Below are 22,890 nucleotides of genomic sequence, written 5' to 3' on the forward strand. Positions count from 1 at the left end.
ATAAATAACACATTTTTAAGAGTAAATGATATGGCACGATACTATTTGATGACTGTGTAAACTGACTTTACACACACAATCAAACTCTAATTATATGGGAAAGTAGTAATAATTATATAGAATATTTAATAAAATATTCTTAATTTTCTTCTAGCGATCTTTTATTTTAGAGTTTTTCTATTCACATCCTATATATTTCTGGTTACACCCAATTTTTTTAAAAAGTTTTTGATAATATCAAAATTGTCCTTTTAAATAAATTTTCTTAAAATCTTGATTTCATTCATTCTCACTCTAAAATTCCACTCTCTTTCACCCACCAACGATCAAACAATTCTGATATTCAATTAATCTCTACGGAAAATTAAAGAGTGAATCAAAACATTTTTCATTCATACTCGATTGCATATAAATAAGTGATTTTTTTCTTCTTTTTCAATAACGCTGGTTTCAATTTTCTTCTTCTTGTTCAACTGCACGACAATTTCAGTTTTACATTGTTGAGGTTAACTTAAATTCAGTTTAAGTAGGTTCATGTAAACTTAGTTTACATAACCTACTTAAACTGAGTTTAAGTATGTAGATTTAAACTCAGTTTATGACCTACTTAAACTAAGTTTACATGTACATACTTAAACTGATATTACGTATAATCATTGAACAAGGTTGAACTTTTAGATGTACACTTAAACTCAGTTTACATGACCTACTTAAACTGAGTTTACATGACCTACTTGAACTGAGTTTAAGTATGTGTAATTAAACTCAGTTTACATGAGTTACTTAAACTTAGCTTACATGATCTACTTAAACTGAGTTTAAGTATGTACACTTAAACTTAGTTTACATGACCTACTTAAAATAAGTTTACATGTATATACTTAAACTGAGATTACGTAGAATCATTGAACAAGGTTGAACTTTTAAATGTACGCTTAAACTCGGTTTACATGAACTACTTAAACTAACTACTTAAACTGAGTTTAAGTATGTACACTTAAACTCGGTTTACATGACCTACTGAAACTAAGTTTACATGACCCAAAGAGGAATTTTAGGGTGTAACCAAGAAAAAAGGAAGATGTTTTTTGAAAATTAAATTTTATGAAAGGATAATTTTATCATTTTGAAATGCAACCAAGATTAAACAGGGTGTAATTAGAAATACTCTTTATTTTATTGTTGTTTGGCCTTTTTGTTTGTTGTTTTTCTCTTTTCCCTTTGTTTCTTGGCTTAGACGTTCTTGTACTTTATTTGTATGTGATTCCTAAACCTCGCCCTAATTTATGTATACTACTGTCAATATAAATTTAAAAGCCAACTAGTTTCTACTGCCACCTGAAATTACGTGTGAACGTAGGAGTAGGTTATTTTAATTTCATTTTTTATTAAAGGAGTAGGTTTGGATTTAGAGCAGTTGAATGGAATGTCGATTGTTTAGTGGTTTCTAATGTTATTTTTAATAATGAGAATGGAAGTCTAATTTGTAGATCTTTAGTTATGAAGATTCATCGATTGTTTGAGTTGGAGTGAAAGGTTGCGGTGAATCACTCTTACCATGAATTTCAATCAATGTGTTGATGCTTTGGCAAAATTCAGATGCTAGAATACCATCATTGTTTATTATGATGGAAAATTCTATGAAGTCATTAAAATGACTTTTTTGTTGAAGTTAACACTATAACACCAAAAGTGTTGTGAGTAACACCACACTATTTATTCATTCATTTATAGTTTGTCTTCTTTTTCTGGTTCCGGCCCACTATGTACCCAAAAAAAAGGAGGTTACTCCCTCCGTCCCTGTATATAAGCTCTCGTCCTTTTTTTTAACATGGATTCAACAACCCATGATTCACTTTATCGTCATGGGTTCAACGTAACAACCCATGATTCACTTTATTGTTTTAAATTTTCCTTTTCTTCTTTTTTTCTTATTTGATTAATTTTTCTTTTCCTTTTCTTCGTATCTCTTCTTTTTATTGATGTTTCATTTTTCTTCTTTAATTCTCCTTGACATATTTGATTATATATTTATAAATAAAAATATAATATTTTTTTTTTGTTAGAGCATTTCTTGTAATTTTTAGTCCATAATTATCATATAAAATAGTAAAACTCTAATCTCTAACAACAAACATTATAATTTTTTGAAAGAACAAACATTATAATTATTCTCTCAATTAAAACATTATAAACCTTTTATTTTTGTCTGTGTGCAAATTAAACTAGGGAAAATAACAACCTAGAAGATTGATAAAGCTATTAGCTTGATGTTGTATTTTTATTTTATTGATTAAAATATTGATATTTTTTGTGATAGTTACAATATTAACTATTCTTTTTTTTTATTTTTACGGTGTTATTTTCAATTAAATAGATGATTGCTCTTTTAAAAAAATTAAGTTTTTATTTTATTAGGGGCCTATTTTTTATTGAGAGTCGAGCCTCCAAGTACATAGAAACGACGCTGATAAAGAATCTCTGGAGTAATTTTGTCATAGATAAAACTCCAAATGGACATAGCATTCAGACAATCACGAAGAGTTTGAATATCGTCCTCAATAACCGCACCACATCCATGACAAGTAGTATCAATGGTATGGTGTGTAGACCCTCTGAAAGCTTTAGTAGGGAGACTATCATGCATCCCTAACCAATAAAAGTGTCGTAAGTTTTCAAATATGGGAAGACGTCAAATTCAATTCCAACAAATAATATGTGTTGCTTGTTGATGAAGAAGTCGATTAAACCACCTATATCCTAAGCTAACTGAATACTCACCATTAGAGCAGTCACTCCAAATGAGTTTATCCTTAGTGTCATTATAAGAGAAAAGCCACGAATACGGTCCTAGTAAAAGAGAGGTAGCAAAGTATAAAGTTTGTTGAAATTTCAAACGCCATTATCAAAGGATCACAAAGACGGAGATTGGTATCCATTTTCAATTTTTTTTTTATGAGATTTTTCAGACTCGCAGTCCTTCACATAGGGTTTTGATTTGTAAAGTACCAACTTATATATTTTATTAGAGGTAAAAAATATCAGCTTATATTCTTTCATATCAAAGTTGAGGTGGGTATTTTATATATAGAGTGCAAAGTAACGGTTCAGTTTGGGAGAAATCGTGCAAGACGTGGTTGAAATGCAATGTGGATACCGCGTTTCATGATCATAACCATATTACATTTTTTGTGCGTTGTGTTAGAGGCTTTTGTGGGCAATTCATTCGGGCTCAAACGAATTGGCAGCGGGCAAATATGATAGTTTTGGAGGGGGAGGCAGTAGCCTTACTCGATGTCGTTCACTTTGCTGATGGGAAAATGTTGTCTTTCAATCCGACTCAACTACTCTAGTGCGAGCTCTATCGTCTTTGTGCCATGGTGATTCAGAATTCTATGATATTGTTTTTAGTATTATTTATCAGTTATTTTTACATTCCAACCTCGAGATGAAGTTTGTTAGGAGACAAACGAACATGGTTGCTCATACTTTAACTAGGGCGACCTGTTCTTGGGCTAGTCACCGTAATTTTTATTTTAAGCGTTCTTGTATTGAACATTGGTTGATTAATGATAATAGTTTTGATATATAAAAAAATCATGTGCATTACATAAAAATAAATGATTTTTTAATTAAACATTTAATATTTTGTATAACAAATATTAATATTTCGTATAAAAATATATTTTGTCATTTATATTATTTTTTTATCAATATTGAAACTAAAATATCGATATTGAATTAATACGGAGTCCACAAGTCTTACCTCTATTGATTCTTTAAAAATAAAATTAGCGCAATTGGTAAAAATGTCGAAATTATGTGGCGGGGTTTCGATCCGACCCCTCCACATGTGTATTAGTTCAATGTTTATTTTACATTCCTTCTATCTACAAAAATTAAAGTAAAAAATAATACATGAACATTGCATTAATGCTGCAATGCAGCACATCGGTAATTATGAACTCCGTGTTGCATAATTTACTAACAATAGATTGGTCTAAGTGACAAGTGAGTTGAGCTTATTCAATTTCTTGTTAGAGGAGTTTTGCCGATTATTGTGCTCTACATAACTCGAGGGATTAACCTTTACAGGATATCCGATTTAAACCGAAATTTTTTCATTCGTATTGTATCGTGGTAATATTGCTGGCACCATAATTATCATAATAATGGCATATTATGGATTTAAACTACCATCATCTTGGACGTAATGTTTGATGCTTTCATGTGTGTCCACGTTCATTTCCACAATAACCAAATGAGTATATATATTTGTGATCAGTTCTGCATCTACATCTATCCCTTTCAATTCTTCAATGATTTACTAATCAACATATATTAATGTTTGCTCATTTACGGAACAAACCACTAAAGTAGTAAACTTTATGTTTTATTCTCTGCATTCCTCAACGTGTTCTCTTCCAATAAAAAATAAAAATATTGTAACTTTTATTTGACAACAAGTGAGGTTGTGTTGTGTTATAGATAAATATGGAAGATTTTGGAGGGTCATTGTTGAAAAAACAATATTATCATGAGAATTGTCCAGGTTGTAAGGTGGATCAAGCAAAGGAATTGAAAAAAAGATGTTGTTGGAACACTAGCAACATAGTGAAAAATTGGATAAGAAATAAACATCTTAGAAAGATTGAGAGCCATACTACCTAGTAAGTGTTTATATAAGTGAGGAGTGGCCTACAACGGTGTGCCCTTGGGGTACCCACTTTTGCGAACGGGTGAGCATTAAGAAATTATATATATATTTCACACGCTAGATGCCGTCGTCCGTCCAGCCGGGCTTGGGTAGAAAAAAAGATTATTTTTTTGTCCCTTGAAAATGTTAAATTAATTTTTTATTAATTTAATCATTATCCGAAAGCGTGGTCTACGTACCGTATTGAGTTGTTTAATCAAACGATTGATTAAACCATATTTTTAGAGTGTTATTTCTAGAACGATTACTTACGGTGCGGTACATAATCGAACAGGCGGACTAGACTGTTTTATCCTGGAGGCGGCGCGGTTGTTAGTCTACCTTGCACAAACTCGAGTAGTGCCGCGAAACGTCTTAAAGAAAGCGACATGGTTGTGACTCAACCCTGTAATATCTTCGTTGGTAGTTTCAATTTATTAAAGGTACTTTTCTGAATTCGAAAAAAAACAATTTTAAGACGTTTCGAAAAACACAATGACTACTGAAGAAATTATCGTGTCTAGAACGGCATCTGATTTCAACAAACCGTTCAAGTTTCATTGCAACAACTTCAAGCGTTGGCAACCAAAAATGCTATTTTTCTTAACCATAAAAAAAATTCATGTGTATTGCATAAAAATAAATGATTTTTTTATTAAAAATTTAATTTTTGTATAAAAAAATCATTCTATATTATTTTTTATCAATATTGAAACTAAAATATCGATATTGAAACTAAAATTGAGATAAATTTCAATATTATAAAATGTGAATTAAATTAATACGGAGTCCACAAGTCCTACCTCTATTGGTTCTTTATTTAAAAAAAAATTTAGTTCAATTAATAAAAATGACGAAATTACATGGTTGGGGTTCGATCCCGACCCCTCACTTGTGTGTTAGGTTCAATGTTTATTTTCCATTCCTTCTATCTACCTAAAAAAAATGCACGGACATTGCACAAAGTGGGTTAATGCTGCAATGTAATACAGTGGTAAGTATGACTTTTTTGTTGCACAATTTACTAACAGTGAATTGATCTAAGTGGCAAGTGGCTCAAGCTCATTCGATCTCTTGTTAGGAGCTCATTTTACTCTATGCAACTCAAACGATTAAGCTTTACAGTTGTGCGAAGAGAACAACTGAATTAAACCAAAATTTTCAATTTGTATTATACCGTGGTAATATTGCTTGCACCATAATAAGGGTTAAATTTATTTTGGTCCCTACGAATATGTCATCTTTTTGTTTTAGTTCCTATAAAGGTTTTTTTTTAACTTTTAGGCTCCCAAAAGTTTTCCATCTTCACTTATAGTCTCTCTTTTTAAGTAAACTTATGCAAAATTCATATTTTTGAATAACATTTTACAGAAAAAATTATAATCTTATAAAAATTTCTCCCAAAAAAATTGAATTTTTTAACAAAATATGAGTATTTTATATTTTTAAGCTTAGAAATTTATATTTAATTTATTTTTGTTAAAAAATTCTAAAAAAAAAAAATTGGAGGGATTTTTACAATATTATAAATATTTCTGCACAATTTCATTAAAAAATATAAAAGTTGGCTTAAAAATAAGAACCAACAATAGTGATTGAAAATTTTATAGAGACTAAAAATTGAATGAATTTTTTTTGTTTTTGAGCAAAGGCAAGATTGATTCATTTCATTAATAATAATAAGTGGATACAAGTAACGAGGAACATCATGAAAAAGGTAGGGGCTCTGATGAGATAAGGAAGCTCTAGCTATATTTTGAGCTACCCTATTTGCTTGCCTCATGACATAAAGCACATAATAATTATTGTGGGATGCTAATAAGGTCTTACATCTAGAGATTATATCTCCAAACTCATTAAGAAGAGTAGAGGTGGAAATAATAACATCAACTACTAGCTTACAATTGGACTCAAATATGACGGACGCCATGCCCAGTGGCGGAGCCCTTCATGGGTTGAGGTGGGCCACGGCCCATCCGAAAAAATTAAAAAATTAACCACCATAGGTCTATTTTGCGAGATTTTATACAATTGTGTTGGTTTTAAGTTTCTGTTGATTCAAACTCCTGCAAAGTGGTGTAGTGGCCCACCCGAAAAAAATTAAATAATTCAATTATAGGTCTATTTTGCGACACTTTAAACAATTTTTCAACGGTTATAGTTTTCCGCGCTTTCAAAAGTAGCATATGTGATTTTTCTAATGTTTATACTTGGCATGTTAGCGGAGGCTTATAGACCTTCAATTTTAGTGGCCCACCCGAGCTTTTTTTTCTAGTTCCGCCACTCATGCCTTGATTGTCAGCGTAGGTTAAGGCTTCAAGAAGGCTTAGAGCCTCGGCTTATGAGGGGGAAGAAGTATATAAAGAATACTTAGATAATCTATAACGCAACGCCCCTGAAGAATGAAAATTTTAAATAAATTAAAACGAAAAGTTTGTATATTTATATGCATATTTAACCCATGTAATAACCATAATAATGGCATATTATGGATTTAAAACTACCATCATCTTGGACGTAATGTTTGATGCTTTCATGTGTGTCCACGTTCATTTCCACAATAACCAAATGAGTATATATATTTGTGATCAGTTCTGGATCTACATCTATCCCATTCAATTCTTCAATGATTTACTAATCAACATATAATAATGTTTGTTCATTTACGGAACAAACCACTAAAGTAGTACACTTTATGTTTTATATTTCTCTGCATTCCTCAACGTGTTCTCCCAATAAAAAATAAAAAATAAAAATATTGTAACTTTTATTTGACAACACGTTAGTTGTTTCTTACATATAAAAGGATTTGGTGTGGAATAACAAAATCACAAAGGTTGTATTGTGTTTTTAGATAAACATGGAAGATTTTGGAGAGTCATTGTTGAAGAAACAATATTATCATGAGAATTGTCCTGGTTGTAAGGTGGATCAAGCCAAGGCATTGAAAAAGGATGTTACATTTAGAAATGCTTTCAATATATGGATTGTTGTCTTATGTAGTTGTAAGCAAAAACATTTTTCAACTTAGAGTTTGATTGCATAGAGTGCTTTCGGATTAGGCGTGTCCCGATGCCGGACATGTGTCGTGTCTAACACCGCCACGACACCAACACATAGTTACACTTAATTATGTGATTTTCTCAAATGATTAGTGGTGTCGGCGTGTCAGTGTCCGAGTCGTGTCCGTGTTTCATAGTTCCTATCACTAATTACTCACTTTGTTTTTCTTTTTTCTTTTGTGATATTGTTACAGCTCTTCCTATAGCATCTTTATTTCCATACCTCTATTTCATGGTGAGTGACAGTTACTGTTTCCTGTTATGTCTTTATCGCACATTACTACATGAATTCTCATTTCAGATATTAAAAGTTTCTTTAGATTTTGACTTTATCATGTGAAAATTGTTTGTGTCCATCTTTGTAATAAATATTCACAAATTTTGGAAACATGTCACATATTTCATGTCTATGATATAACATGAAATGTTCATGCAGCAGGTTGATGTTTTCCTAATTGTATTAATCCATGGAAGAAATGAATTATTTTTTTAAATATTACATTGTATAATATAATGTTTTCTATATAATATCAGGTAAAGGATTTTAATATTGCTAAAACAGAAGAAGATATCAGTTCCTATGCTGGTTATGTAGGTAAGATTAATGGCAGTATTTTCATTGATGTGTTCTATATAATAATAAGTTCTTCATTTTTTTATCTACATATGATTGTGAAAATGTCATAGGATCTGCCTACATGCTTGGTAGAGCTTCGACATCTATATTATGGGGAATGATAGCCGATCGCTATGGTCGAAAACCTGTTGTGATAATAGGAATTATTTCTGTGTAAGTTGCAACTGAGGTGGATACTTTTTCTTTTGAGATACACTAAGAGTTAATTTGAGCTTATTTACTAGTATAAGAACTTTTAATATTGTTTGGGAGAATTTACAGAAACTGCTTATGACGTGTCTCTAAGCCATTTTCAACTTATTTTCATAAGCTGTACAGAATAGCTTGTGAAAACAGCTCGTAACTTATACAAGAAAACAATGACTTTATTTATTTTGTATTTAAATAGCATAAACATAAGTACTTATATTATAAGTGTTTATGCAATAAGCATTTCATTAAGTTGTTTATCCAAAAAGGGCTTCAATGTCTTCTTAAAATATCAATGGTGCTGATTTGATTTCAGTATAATTTTCAACACACTATTTGGCCTTTGCACAAGTTTTTGGATGGCTGTTACGATGAGATTCGTTCTTGGAGGTTTAAATGGTTTGCTTGGACCAATGAAGGTATCACTCAAAACAATTTATATTAAATGTTTGGATTTGTATACTTGAATATCTCAAATTATCTATATAATTTGTTTATTATAACCTCCTTCGTTAATAGGCTTATTCTTCTGAAATTTTTAGAGAAGAATACCAAGCTTTAGGACAATCAACTGTAAGTCTCACAAACCTTTGTTTATCGTTTCTTTGAACCACATCACCGTTGTTGTAATGATTCAAACTATAATCTGATTTCAGGTTGCAGCTGCTTGGGGAGTAGGATTGGTCTTCGGACCAGCGTTGGGAGGTTATTTGGCTCAGGTAATATTTCTTTTGTTTTTCATTTGTTCCTTCTGGGATAAAACAATTCAGAAAAAGTCATGGATTTTAACATGGACTTGAGATAACTTGTATTGCAAGACATGAGTTGCTATTCCATTTGTGTCCCAAAATTTAGGTACTACCTCGGTATAAGTATAAGCTTTCGTTTCTTTGGAAAAACTTGTCCCTAAATATAAGCTCTATTTCAAAATACTCATTGCATTTTTTCGAAATCTACACCTTATTTATACTACTAATTCGTTTTGGAAGAGGAAAAGTCGGAATTTGACACATTTATACACAATGTACACTAATTACATTGTCAATTTTTCTTAACATATACAAAAAAATGATATAAAGGGACTTATAAAAACGGACGAAGGTAGTATATATTTCATGTTGAAAAAGGTAATACTCTTCCAAATTGGGAAAAGAAAATGAAAACAAAGCATTTGTCACTTCTTTCTCTAATAGTTTGTCCAATTTTGTTTCACAGCCAGTACAGAAATATCCAAATATATTTCCAAAGGATTCCTTTTGGGACAAGTAAGTGGATTTTTTTTTTTTTTTTTCATCTTATAACAAACTTCAATCGTCTATTATGTTTTTAATTGTTGTTGTACTAAGTTTCATTTGTCAAAACTTAACATCCCTCCAGGTTTCCATACTTCTTACCATGTTTCATTGTATCAGCTATGGCATTTGTTGTAGCGATTTCCTGCATTTGGCTACCGGTATGTATCTTGTTGAATTCTAACATTGTATCTGTTCATTAATCACATATATAGTTGCCCTATCTTTATGTTGTGTGACTTCTATTCTGACCTTAATATTATGATGATATGTCACCATATTTCCGTATCCTTTTTATGTGGTTTTCGGTTTTCTCCTATGAGTACTAATGATCTAAAACATCTGCGTCAATGTAGGAGACACTTCATAATCACAAAGTATCGACCAACAAAATTGAAGCTTTAGAAAATGGAACTAACGAGGATGAGAAAAATAAGACGATCCAAAAAGATGAAAGCCTCCTAAAAAATTGGCCCTTAATGTCATCTATTATTGTTTATTGTGTTTTCGCGATTCATGACGTTGCTTTTGCAGAGGTATTATTATTCCTACTTAAAGATGTTTCTGTTTTCTATTCTACCATTCATCAACCTGTGCATCTATTATCTTATTCTACATTTTATTTTTGAAGATTTTCTCATTATGGGCTGAAAGTCCTCGAAGGTTAGGCGGTTTGAACTTTGGAACTAATGATGTCGGTAATATTCTTGCAGTATCAGGTACATCTTGGACATTTATGAATCTTTAGATATTTATTAAGATTAGGAACAGTCCTTCCTTCCTAACCCTTTATCTCCAAGGAATGATAGCACTTGCACATAAACTTGTACGGGTTGACATGACGCTATTTGGTTGCTTGCTTGTTCAATGAATCAAAAATGGATTTTATGCAGACATAATCTGAATACACTTGAACCATATTAAACTTGTTCAGGTGTTGGTATTATAATGTTCCAGCTTGGCTTATATCAATCAGTGCAAAAAATTTGTGGACCTATCGTTCTTGCTCGCATTGCAGGGGTTAGCATTCACCTTTTGTAACAATTACTCAGATTCAACATTTCAGTTTTTGTTTAATTTAAAACATGTCTTCATCATATATTTGTAGGTGTTATCAATACCAATCTTGCAAAGCTTCCCTTTTATGACAATGTTGTCAGGCTTTACACTGTACATATCGATATATAGTGCTTCCATTTTAAAGAATCTTTTGATTGTAAGTGAAACTCTATCTTGCTGCAACCAACAAGTGATATTGAGGTTTAAAAGGAGTTGAATAGACTTTACTAAAACTCGGGAGATCGGTTTAATTTTTATTGAAAACTTGATCTTCATTGAACTTTCCTAATTGTTTTCTTTTTGATGGATTTAGGAGATAATTTCTACTGGTTTATTCATTCTGCAAAATAAAGCAGTGGTAAGATTTTGTTTCTACTCTTCAGGTTTTTTTCCCCTTGAAAAAGTTCTGTATGGAATTGCAACAAGATATATGACTTTCTTTTTGTTTTGAAAACAGGATCAACATCAAAGAGGTGTAGCAAATGGCCTTTGCATAACTGCTATGTCAGCATGCAAGGTAATTGGTCCAGCTGGAGGCGGCGCAATGTGAGTATCCCTTTGATTTCGTTACCTTCTATTTGAATTATAAATAATATTTCCTTAACATGTGTGTATGTTCTTTATTATTTGATATAGTTTATTCATTTGTATCTTTTATGTGTTCAAACTTTTCCAAGTTCAAACAGAAGTAACTAGTCCATTTATTGTCATTGCATATTTTAGTAAGAAAGTATTCAATGGAGATTACTCTGTCCAGTTTATGATCCAATTTCTATGTAACGCTAACACTCAGATTGAAGGTGAGTTTGGGGTCTGACATGTGTCAGTACCCGACAGTGACACTAACTGACCCATTCAAATACTTCATATTTAGCAAATTATGACCAGTATCGATGTGTCGATGTTCTGTGTCCGTGTATCATAGTCTAATTCCATTGAATAAATGTCACGAGTGTTTCATAGTCATATAGCATTAATTTAACAGTACCTTTTTTCACTACGTTGCTATAATGAAGATTATATGCAGTGTTCTTATTTTGATCTTGCTAACTGCAGCTTAACTTGGTCACAAAAGAGGATGGATGCTTCTTTCCTCCCAGGTATAACTCTCAACTAATTTGTTTGATGTGTTTTCTGTTTCAGATGCTGCTGAATTTTGAAATTCTTAGTCTAATTAGGTAATAATTAGTGTCTTATCCACTCATGGTGTGTTCATTAGGTAATTCAAAAATATATAAGCCTTATCTTTTCTCTACTCACGGTTTCGATTTTTGGTTCAGTACAATGTTTTATCCACTTATCTTTTCTCTACCGCAATTTAAAATATTGTTTCTAGCATAGAGTTCTTACTTGAGCTAAAGCAAAAGAAAGAAACTGCAACTTTAGATCGAGTAACATTTGAACTTCTTGTTCTACTGTCTTCAGCAGTGATTGGTTTTGTTTTGTTGATAGGATGATTATGGTTAACAATAAATAAAGCACCAAGACAAACAAAAACATAGATACCGAGCACTCCAATATCACATAGAAATTGATAATAATTTTAAAAATAGAAGTGATTAAATGTAACAACATGTGCCAAATACTGTGTAGGTGTTGGACATTGACACGTGCCCGACACTTGGCATGCCTTCAATTGAAGGTGTCAATGCTAAATATTTATAAACTAGCTCACTGTTGAACATTCAATTGCAGGCCCCCATCTGGTGTTCTTTGTGCTCAATGTTATTGAAGGACTTGCATTGTTATTGACATTCAAACCATTCCTGATTGAAAGAAAACCCCCCTCGGAGCAGTTGCGCTGATATTAACATTATTTTGCAAGAGGTGAAATATTATAGCAACTGGGAATGTTTGTTGCCATAGAATGTCAGCAAAGGACAATATCCTAACAACAATACCATTGGATAGCAGCTTGACTTAAGTTTGGATGACTACTCGTTGGAATTTGCATCATGCAAATTTGGGTTTTGATTAATTATTGAGCTTTCAGTGGAGATCATATAAGCAGTGAAGAACTTTCCAGTAGATTAGTTGAGTTTGGATTGATTGGTTCCATTTGAATATTTGATGTAATACCAATGTGTTTTCAAATTTTATGTATTTTATGAGTGATGTCTTTTGAAGAAAATTATTGGAATGAACCGGTTCATTTGTGCAAAACCATTTATAACAATGTTTCGCGAATCTATACGAGTACTTGTTTGATTTGTTTGGTTTTACGTTCATTCAATGTGAAAGTAAATCCTCCTTGGCTGAACTACAGAAAAGGATTTCCTATAATCAGTCTAATGGTTCAGATTTTAACTACAGAGAAGGATTTTCTATAATCAGTGCAGTCAACACTCACTACACTCATTTGAGCTTTCAGATCTCTACTCAATGTATTAGACGAACATAATTCAGTGACTTTAAGAAATTATAACTCCAAGGAACCAATGTTCATAACCTGCATAGTTCTTTTATGTTGAGTTGCATTGAACATCTGCAGATTGAAACTCAAACACAATCATGGATGAACTTTCGAAATTCTTAGTAAATTAAAGTATTATTTCCACGGTTTGTTTGGTAACTTTGAAAACTAGAAGTTTTTGAGTACTTGCATGATATTAAATAAAGCAGTTGGCATTCATTAACCATAGTAAAAAAGGAATAAAGATAAATAGCGTACAACATGCTTAAAACAATAAATTAGTACAAACTAAGTTTCTATTGTAAATCTTACCCTACGTTTCTTTATGTTTTCCTGTTTCAAGGAATTGGATTTTTTCAGACATGATTTCAGAGGTGATCCTGTTAGTTTTGCTGAGGGATGCACATGATATAAATTCTTCAACTTTCTTCGTTTGTGTTCAAAAGGATCTAGCCAAAACCGGATATTAGCCTCACCAAACTGGACCTTTCTTTTGGCAAATTGATATGCAGCAACTGCGTCACTTTCTTTGAAAAAAGCCACCCGAGCTGATCCAGTGTAACAAAAGACACGTGTGTTTGAAGAATCTACAGTGCCAAATACACTGAACTTCTTTATCAAATGTTCCTTTGATGGTAGATTGAAATTCTTGGGGAACTTCATGTTCAGAAATTTAGAACAAATGGGAACATGAGTTTCTGATTGCTCTCTGACTTTTGAACTGAATATAATTGGCGAACGATCTCCAGAAAATGATTTTAATCTTGCTGACTCTTTTGGCTTAAGAGGTGTTATACTTATATCACCATCACAACTTCTTTGCAGCCTCTCCTGGTAAACAGAAGAGCTAGATCTTAATACAGATTTTACTTTTGTTGCACTGGCATTAGCCTCAAGATTATCAGAATGGAAGCCAGACGCTAAACTAGGAGATGATTCACATGTAAAAGACTGTTGGAACATCAAGTTTTGAAATCTTTCCATATCCACTTTATGGACCTCATCAGTGAAGATTATGCTAGTTTCATGAAAGTGTGTGCAGGACAGAATGTCTTTTCGAATACTTTCTTCTGGTTCAAGAGTACTGATGTTTGAGATCCTAGGTCTGGTATTTTTTGAGATGTATGCAAAACCTTCATTTTCTTGAGCTCTGCCAATTTGAGGACATAAAGCATGTTTATCTGGTCGCTTTCTTTTTCTGTTAAGGCATATAGTGGTTTCTATGTCAGGCAAACTAGAGAAATGAGTCTTGAAATTGGAAGCGATAGAAAAATGAGCTTCACTCATTCTAGAACAATTTTCAAAGCACATATCAACCATTCCATGCTCTAATATATTTTTAAGTCTCGGATGGTTCTTCCTTTCCAACTTTAGATTCTTTCCCCAAATGTGGAACGGGCTTAAGGCAGGAGAATGCATAAAGAGTTCAGCCTTACCACTGGTAGCTGCAGCGTCTGGAATAATCAAAATTTTATTCTGAAACAACTGTACAGAATGTCCTTCCAGATCAGGAACTGTTGGCTTCAATCTTCTTATAGCATCAGTGGTAATTTTTTTCTGACTCAAAGAGGGACATTGATGCACCTTCACATTATCACCTAATGATAAACACCATAATTTTTTAATATCAAGATACTATTCAACATAGGAATGAGATAGAAGCTTCGTTATGTCAATAAAATGGTAAATATTGACAAATTAATATCATATAGTATAATACTTTTTCCATTTTAAATTATGGATAATCATCACAAGCATGGTTAACAAACTCACAAGAGGACTAGTAAACTAGTTTGTGGTATGTTTCTAGGTAGGAAAATCTAGTTGAATCACATACATACTCAATTTTGGGAAAACTTGGTTGAAATTGTGTGGACTCGTTCAAACTCAATATCACAAATCTATGCCCGTGTAATCAAGTTTGATAAAAAGGAAAAATTGGGCCCAAAAAATTGTTAAACAAAAATATTTCACCGTATGATTCTACTTCTTTGCTCCATCTAAATGCTTCCCTGCCAACCAAACCACCCCTGCCATCATTCCCATCCAACTCGTGAAGACAGTATTGTTCACTCTTTCAGCGATGATCCGGTCGAGCAATCATGTCCACTCATGACACACTGCTGCACCACATGAACATACCTCTGCATTACTACGCAAGACAATAATCTCCCTCCATCTTTCTTCTGCATCCTTGTGCTTTACCAGTGCCTTTTTTATGTGATAAGGTGTTGTTTTCACAGCATAAAAAATTCTACCTCTATTTTTTGTTTTTTAATAGCTAAACTTTTATTGAAAACACTTGAGCACAAACTGCGCTTGAGATTGAAGATACAAATAAAATTCTGAATAGCAGAAAAACAACTAAGAACTACCAAAAACAACTGCCCCTGTAGCTAAAACTGCTGATACAGCAACCCCAAAACACCACCTTAGAGGGTCACAGAATTAACAGCTGGCTCTTAGAAAAAAGAAAACGCAAATCACCTAAACACAAACCACTACAGACCTGGCATCCTGAGGGACTCAATTGCAAAGGCGTAACAACAGACAGACAATCAAGGCAAAGACCAAAACACAGCCACCAATCAGCACCCGACCTCACAGCAGACCCCAATACATAAGCATACACAGTGAAGGGTTCCAACACTATTCAAAGTAAGACATGAGTTTTTGCGTAGTTTACTCAGGAGCCATTTCAGTGAAATCATCTTAATCTCATCCACTTCAGCCGCACAGCAGTTCACATTAGAGAACTGATTGGATTACCACGTGCCAAATTCGGAGCTAACTTTTTCCATATCACCCAAATTACCACGTGCCAAATTCGGAGCTAACTTTTTCTAACGCTTTTATTTCCTCCCTCTAATTCTACCATTGTGCATAAATCTGATTGGATTACCTAAATCAGTCCCGAACAATTATTCATCCCATACCAGACCCCTGCAAAAGCTATCTTTGTGTATGCATAGGTATATATTTTGGTTCTGTAATTTAATTTTTCATAGGTATTCAGCTCTTGCTTTTAAGTGTTGTCAGGTAATGAACTTGTGTTCTGGACATTCATGTATTTATAAGACTTTTACAATACTGTCACACTTAACAATGGTAATATCGTTCAACTTATAAGATCTTTTAATATTACTTTTTAATAATCCAATCTAGAGTTTTTGTATGAAAAATCCAACAATAATCTATTTTGTTAATCATGTTATTCTTACGAAGTATCCATCGTTGTTTAGTACTAAGTACTTTAATAGTAACTAATCAGTGTCAGAAAAGAATCAGAATTCGAACCCTTGATCACTCTCTTCCTAACTCCTTAGTCTCTTATCACTTTTTGTTAAACCCTTATCATGCTTCTATGACTTTTCTTCACAAATGTCATGTCTATAGACAAATTTCAACCCTTTTTTTTAAAGGAAATCTCTACCCTGTTTTCCACAATAATTACCCCAATTCTGTCTTTCATAATTTGACTCAATATTTCTTATCTTATGTAACCACTTTTATGTTGCATTCAATTATGATAATTTCTCAAATTATTATTGTACATTAGTTCATAGATATTTGTCAGAACTCAGAATTCTTATCATCTCAACAGTCAATTTTATAAGAAAAAGATTAAAAACAAAATACCTAATTTTGGAGCTTCTCTGTAGACTTTCTTCTGCTTAATTGAAGAGTAGTGACGAAAAGCATGAACCTGAGCAACGACTTTAACAGCATCAACAGCACACGAAGCCTCAACCCAAGGCAAAACAGCAGCATCTAAAACAAAAGCCAAAACTCCAACCGGGTCAAACTGATAACCCGACCCGTGTAAAACCCTCTCCTCTTGGTTATGACCCGTTATACAACGGCACCGCAAACTTGAAACGATTCTGAGACCGAATAACCTAAGTGCAGAACGGAAGGCTTCGCATTGAAATGTATCGTTTGAAAAGGGTAATTCATCGAAAGGAATAACTTCGGATTGAAGAAAGAAGGTGCGTTGTGTGGTGTTGGGGTTGTTGAAGAAGGAAAGTGAGATGCCGAGGTGGTTGGAAGATGTAACTAAAGCTGGAGACCAATTGTAGTTGTTGTTGTTGTGAGGGAACTGAATTTCTCTTACCCAAACAATATCACCTTTTCGAACCATTCTTCTTTTTTTCTTTCTTGTTTCAATCTTGTTTATGAGTTTCCTTTATATATTCAAGTTGTATTGTGATTTGTGAATCTAATTTTTCTCTTCTCCCGCCCTAATCCAATTTTCACCAAATAAAGGCGCCACATTTAAAAAGGGTTAAATATTAGGATAACCAGCCGTGATATTGAAATTTTAAAATGGAATTGTGTGTTATCTTAATCAAAATACTTCATTATGTTAAAATGAGTCAAGATTCTCTCCATTTACAATTGTCTCCATTTCGTTGGAGAGATATAGATACAAAAAAAAAAATTTAAAAAAAGTATAATATAATTAATAATTGTGGTTTATTTAATTAAAATATTTATTATCTCTTTTTTATGTCTATCTCTTTTTAGATTGTATCCTCCATTTATTTTGATAAATGAAAAGGATTTTAATTCATAAAAATATAAATTATTGTATGAAAAATAATAATATTTATTAATTGTGTTTGTATAAATTGTAAAAAAATGACAATTAAGTAAGTACTTATTTAAAAATTGAAATAAGAATGATGAGAGGGTAGAGTCTATAGGACCACCACCATCCCACTCTATTCTCAGAACCTTCACTCCACTATGGAATTCGCATAGCTAGAAACTAAAATCCAACCATTGTTATTCTTCTGCGGCATTGAATCGAACCCTATTTTGGATCTCAAATATACCATTTAGAATTCAAACCCTAATTTTAGAGAAATGGCGGAGGGTAGAAGCGACGGGGAAGAAGATGACCCAAATGACATCGTCCCTACTTCTCTCACACTCACGCCCGAAACCATAACATCTCCGCCGCCGCTTCCGATTCTTCCGTTTGATGTTCTGACTGACATTCTCTGTATGCTTCCGGTGAAATTACTCGTGCAGCTTCGGTGCCTTTGTAAGTTCTTCAATTCACTTATTTCTGATCCTAAATTCGTAAAGAAGCATCTTCAATCGTCAACTAAGCGCCGCCACCTTATGCTAACAACTATTGATCATCAACAACAGTTTGTTATGTATGATTCTCCAATCCCTTCGCTTTTTTCTACTTCAACCATTGTTGCACAAACACAACTTTACCCTCCTAATGGAGATACCTACGCATCAGTGAAGTGCTCTTGCGATGGCATCTTTTTGGGTATGTTCTCTCATACTTCTTATTTCTTGTGGAACCCTTCCATTAGAAAGTTTAAGTTATTGCCTCCATTGGAAAATCAAGACAAAAGTGCTCCTTTTACCATAATTGTTCCTTATACCATAAGCTTTGGGTATGATTGTTTCATTGATAAGTATAAGGTCATTGCTGTTTCTTCCAAAAATGAAGTTTTTCTTTATACTTTAGGGACTGATTATTGGAAAAGAATAGACGACATCCCATATTATTGCACAATCTGTAGATCGGGATTATATGTCAGTGGTGCTGTTAATTGGTATGTACATGATGAATCAGATAGTTCTTTGTACTTCATTCTTTCTCTTGATTTAGAAAATGAGTCATATCAAGAGCTTTACCCACCTGATTTCGAGGATGAGTCATATTCCTGGACATTGGGTGTGCTGAGTGATTACTTGTGTGTCTTTGCAACTAGTGATATGTTTTTGAATGTTTGGATTATGAAGGAATATGGAAATCAAGAGTCTTGGACTAAATTGTGCAGTGTTCCTGACATGCACGATCACGGTTTCCAAGCATCTGCCGCTGTATATATTTCTGAGGATGATCAACTGCTCTTGCAGTGTTACGAGTTTGACAGTGGCGAGGAGAAGTTGGTTGTCTACGATTCCAAAACTGGTATTTTTAATATTCTTGAGTTTCAAAACAACTATGAACATATATCCCAAAAAGTCTACATTGAGAGTTTAATATCACCTTAAGCTGGGATTCAACTGCAACATATACATGGTTAGTTTTATGTTTATGTTATTTATTTTATTTTATGTCTGCTTTGATTCTTAGTGACTTGTTGGATCATTGTTAATCAATGGTTGATGGAATCTGTAGGTTGAAAATTGCTTTTTATTTTCAATAGTTTGGTTAATTTGAGTTGTTACTCTCACATCTTGCACTATATTTTAAATAGTTCACTCTCTTATTGGGTGAGACTAATTTCTAGAGTGTGTGACCCACATAAATTTTACCCAATAATAGGGTGAATAAAAGAGTGTTCCTAACACTCCTCTTAAAGTTTCCCATGACATTTTGGGATTAACATGGTCATTCTCTGTGTTTGTGATTATCTTAATAGACTTTATTTTTTTATACACTAGTCTAGTATGATAGTGTTGATTACTGCAAATTAATAATTATATAATTAAAGTATATATGGCTCATAGTACAAGTGAGTTGCATCTCCACTCAGGACAATGAGTTTGGTTTGGTTTAATTGTTTTAAGTGTCCCAGAAGATAGGAATATAGGATTCATTTTCTTAGATTTTATTCCTTTTTTTTGTTTTCTCATTGTTTTTACAAGGTTTTTTTCAATCTCAATAATCTTCTAGAAATGCTAGTTTCTAGAATTGCAAGATGATTTGACTTTCTTGCATCTATTGGTTGGTTTGAACTTGAATCATATCATATGTTAGTTTTCTGCTCACTCTTAGAAATACCTTTACTATGAAATTGGCTTACTCCTGTGCTCCCTAGTATATAGTTCTCGCATTTGCAATTTCCATTAAAGTGTATCCCTCTTCTCTTTTATATATATGAAACTCATAGGTTGCTATTTCATGCTCTAAAACATGTACCAATTCAATTCTCCAAACCCTGCAGTTTTAAAATCAGCACATTGTTTTGTGAAGATCAGGTCTTTTCTTTCACCACTCGTTCTTTGTATTATCATAGTCATACACTTCACATGTGTGTGAATAATTCATATTTAGCTTTTTGAAACTTATAGTGAGTTTTAATGCAATTCTATGCCTCGTTTTCATTTTTCTTGTTTTGAGAATTAGAAGAATGCTGCATATTTGAGTATTTTCCAAGATAATGAAAAGGTGAGGTTGTTAACAGAATGGAAACATGTTTATCCTTGCGAGTGCTTGGGTATGTGGCTTAGTGCTCATTCTAGTTGACTGCTCTGTAGAGCTTCCCCCATACATGTTAGTCATCAATTTTTTAAACAAATTAACATGTTTATTAATTTCTTGGTAACTTTGTGTTGCTAGTGCTGAATTAATCATATTGTACATTCAGTTTTAAGTTTTGAATTATGGGTTACGATTACCACTCGGTTTTGACGGTAATTATTATTTGAAACATGTTGGTTTCCATTTTGACATAATATTGCCCTTTTCGTTGTGCATATGATTTTTTTTGAACAGCTAACAGACTTTATTAAACGCCCAAGGCAACTCAGAAGCAAGACTGTGCAAACTACCCAACAAAAACTAAAAACAAACACCCCTATGTCAGCTAACAACACTAGCATAAACCCCAAAAACAGCCGGATCATCACAGAGTTGTTGCAAAAACACTCCTAAAGCATATCCCCCTCAACCTTATTATCTCAAAAACACTCTCTCGGGTTCCAACACCACTAGTAATACAAGGAAGCCACTACTTTTAGCCTACTTAAACTCCAATGCCAAGATAAAACCTTTATGTCATCCATGATTTCATCCATCTCCTTGGCCTTATTATTGAAAATTCTATAGTTTCGCTCCTTAGTCCAACAATCTAAGTGCAAAAATAGATTAGGAGAAGTCACCATATACCACTGCAGCCAGTGCATAACTTTGCTCCACACCATCGAGACCACATGACAGTGTAAAAAGAGATATGTTGTTGTTTCTTCAACCTGATCACAAAGGCATTGTGCATATGATTTATTTGTTTTTGTTGTTACTGTTTAGTGGTGTCTAGTTTTCTGATTGGCTGAGTTGAAAGATTAACATTATTAATTCGTAGCATTTATTCCCCAAGTGCTAAGTATTCACTGTCGGGAGTGTTGATAGAGAGATGTCGGAGTGGGAAGAAACCGAGTTAATCGCAAACAAGGGAAAGACTGAGCGTCCTGATTCAGAGAGAAAAATGGCTGCAATGTTGCGCGCAACATAGAGAGATGGAGTGAGAGGCCGCACTTATGGTACAAAGACCCAATTCATTTTTAAGATTGCACGATTTTACGATTTAAATCGTGATTTTGATAACGCTTTAATATTATGCACAAATTCAAACTGACTATGAGCGTTATGGTTTTTTTATTTTAGCTCTCGCATTTTGATAGTGTGTATGGATTTTTTTTGAATATTTAATGTGAAAATGAAAGTTTTGTATATTTGGTATTTTATTTGCAGGGGGTTTGCTTAAATGATATTATTGAATTCTTACATGCACGTCACACATTGTACAATTCATAACATTGGTGAAATGACCTGAATATAATTGATATAATTTCTGAGATTGTATTGAAGTTCATTTCCATATGTGTTGCCTTATAATGTCTCAATATTTTAATTTTTATTGCACCTCAAGCCTCAAAATAGACTTATAACATCATAGTTCAAATGTCTCTTTTTCAGGCTGGTTGTGTTTGTTCGTTTCAATAGAAGGGTTATTCTCTATCTGGCTGAATTGCTTCGGTATCTTGTGGTCTGGAGCGGTGCTGAAGATGGCCGTGAAAAAGGGTAGTAGTTTTAGGGTTGTGGAATCCCCAAGTTCATTTTGATTATTTATTATGGTGTAAACCTTGATGAGGTGAAAAAACTATATGTTCTAAATAGATAGGCTAAACTTTTCTCGGGCTGTATTATAATATGTTGTTTGTAAGAAAATACAATCTTCAAAGTGTAATATGTTTGACTTGCATGTTTCACCGTGTTATTCTTGTTCTACCAGAAAAAGCTAAGCTAGTTGGCCATACTCAAAACATCACCCCACTGTGGGAATTCACATAGCCAGCGTCTTTTTCCTTTTCTCACCAACCATTGTTGTTGTGCTACATAGAACCGAACCCTAATTTTGGATCAAATATACATACGATTCAGAACTCAAACCCTAATTTTGGAAACTCCACTTATTGTTGTAAAGAAATGGCGGACAGTAGAAGCGACAGGGAAGAAGACCCAAATGACATCGTCCTTACTTCTCTGTCACTCACCGCCGAAACCATAACATCTCCGCCGCCACTTCCGACTCTTCCGTTCGATGTTCTGATTGACATTCTATGTAGGCTTCCGGTCAAGTTACTGGTACAACTTGGGTGCATCATTAAGTTCTTTCATTCTTTAATTTCCGGTCCAAAATTCGCAAAGAAACCATCTTCGTATATCAACAAACCACCACCTCATGATAGCCTTGAGGAATGATTTGGATGAGTTAGTTATGCATCATTCCCCAATCCCCTCGTTTTTCTTCTTCTTCTTCTACATTTGTTACACAGACACAAAT

At 33.2% G+C, this 22,890-nt stretch overlaps 3 protein-coding genes across 4 annotated transcripts; 2 read left to right on the forward strand and 1 right to left on the reverse strand.

Moving 5' to 3' along the window:
- Positions 1-7,478: 7,478 nt before the first annotated feature.
- Positions 7,479-13,006, forward strand: LOC11418421 (protein ZINC INDUCED FACILITATOR-LIKE 1). Its single transcript, XM_003598322.4, has 17 exons — positions 7,479-7,701; positions 7,953-7,993; positions 8,293-8,353; positions 8,446-8,548; positions 8,901-9,003; positions 9,104-9,157; positions 9,241-9,303; positions 9,800-9,849; positions 9,962-10,037; positions 10,233-10,412; positions 10,508-10,595; positions 10,811-10,896; positions 10,985-11,092; positions 11,249-11,293; positions 11,393-11,481; positions 11,992-12,035; positions 12,631-13,006. Exons 1-17 carry the CDS (start codon positions 7,557-7,559, stop codon positions 12,738-12,740), a joined length of 1,446 nt encoding a protein of 481 aa, XP_003598370.1. The 5' UTR covers positions 7,479-7,556; the 3' UTR covers positions 12,741-13,006.
- A 9-nt stretch (positions 13,007-13,015) lies between these two features.
- LOC11417835 (uncharacterized) lies at positions 13,016-17,581 on the reverse strand. Its single transcript, XM_024778385.2, has 3 exons — positions 16,988-17,581; positions 13,661-14,946; positions 13,016-13,420 (listed from the first exon to the last, which is right to left on the reverse strand). The coding sequence occupies exons 1-3, from the start codon at positions 17,487-17,489 to the stop codon at positions 13,355-13,357; spliced, it is 1,854 nt and encodes a 617-aa protein (XP_024634153.2). The 5' UTR covers positions 17,490-17,581; the 3' UTR covers positions 13,016-13,354.
- Positions 17,582-18,023: 442 nt separating this feature from the next.
- Positions 18,024-22,334, forward strand: LOC11415252 (F-box/kelch-repeat protein At3g23880). Of its 2 annotated transcripts, XM_013603406.3 has the most exons (3): positions 18,024-18,638; positions 18,843-19,403; positions 22,023-22,334. In XM_013603406.3, exons 1-2 carry the CDS (start codon positions 18,218-18,220, stop codon positions 19,373-19,375), a joined length of 954 nt encoding a protein of 317 aa, XP_013458860.1. In that variant the 5' UTR covers positions 18,024-18,217; the 3' UTR covers positions 19,376-19,403; positions 22,023-22,334. The 2 variants fall into 2 exon arrangements, with proteins under 2 accessions (XP_013458860.1, XP_003598372.1); XM_003598324.4 differs by having other exon boundaries at positions 18,024-19,403.
- Positions 22,335-22,890: the final 556 nt, after the last annotated feature.

The sequence above is a fragment of the Medicago truncatula genome, chromosome 3 (genome assembly GCF_003473485.1).
Source record: "Medicago truncatula cultivar Jemalong A17 chromosome 3, MtrunA17r5.0-ANR, whole genome shotgun sequence".
NCBI classification, from domain to species: Eukaryota; Viridiplantae; Streptophyta; class Magnoliopsida; order Fabales; family Fabaceae; genus Medicago; species Medicago truncatula.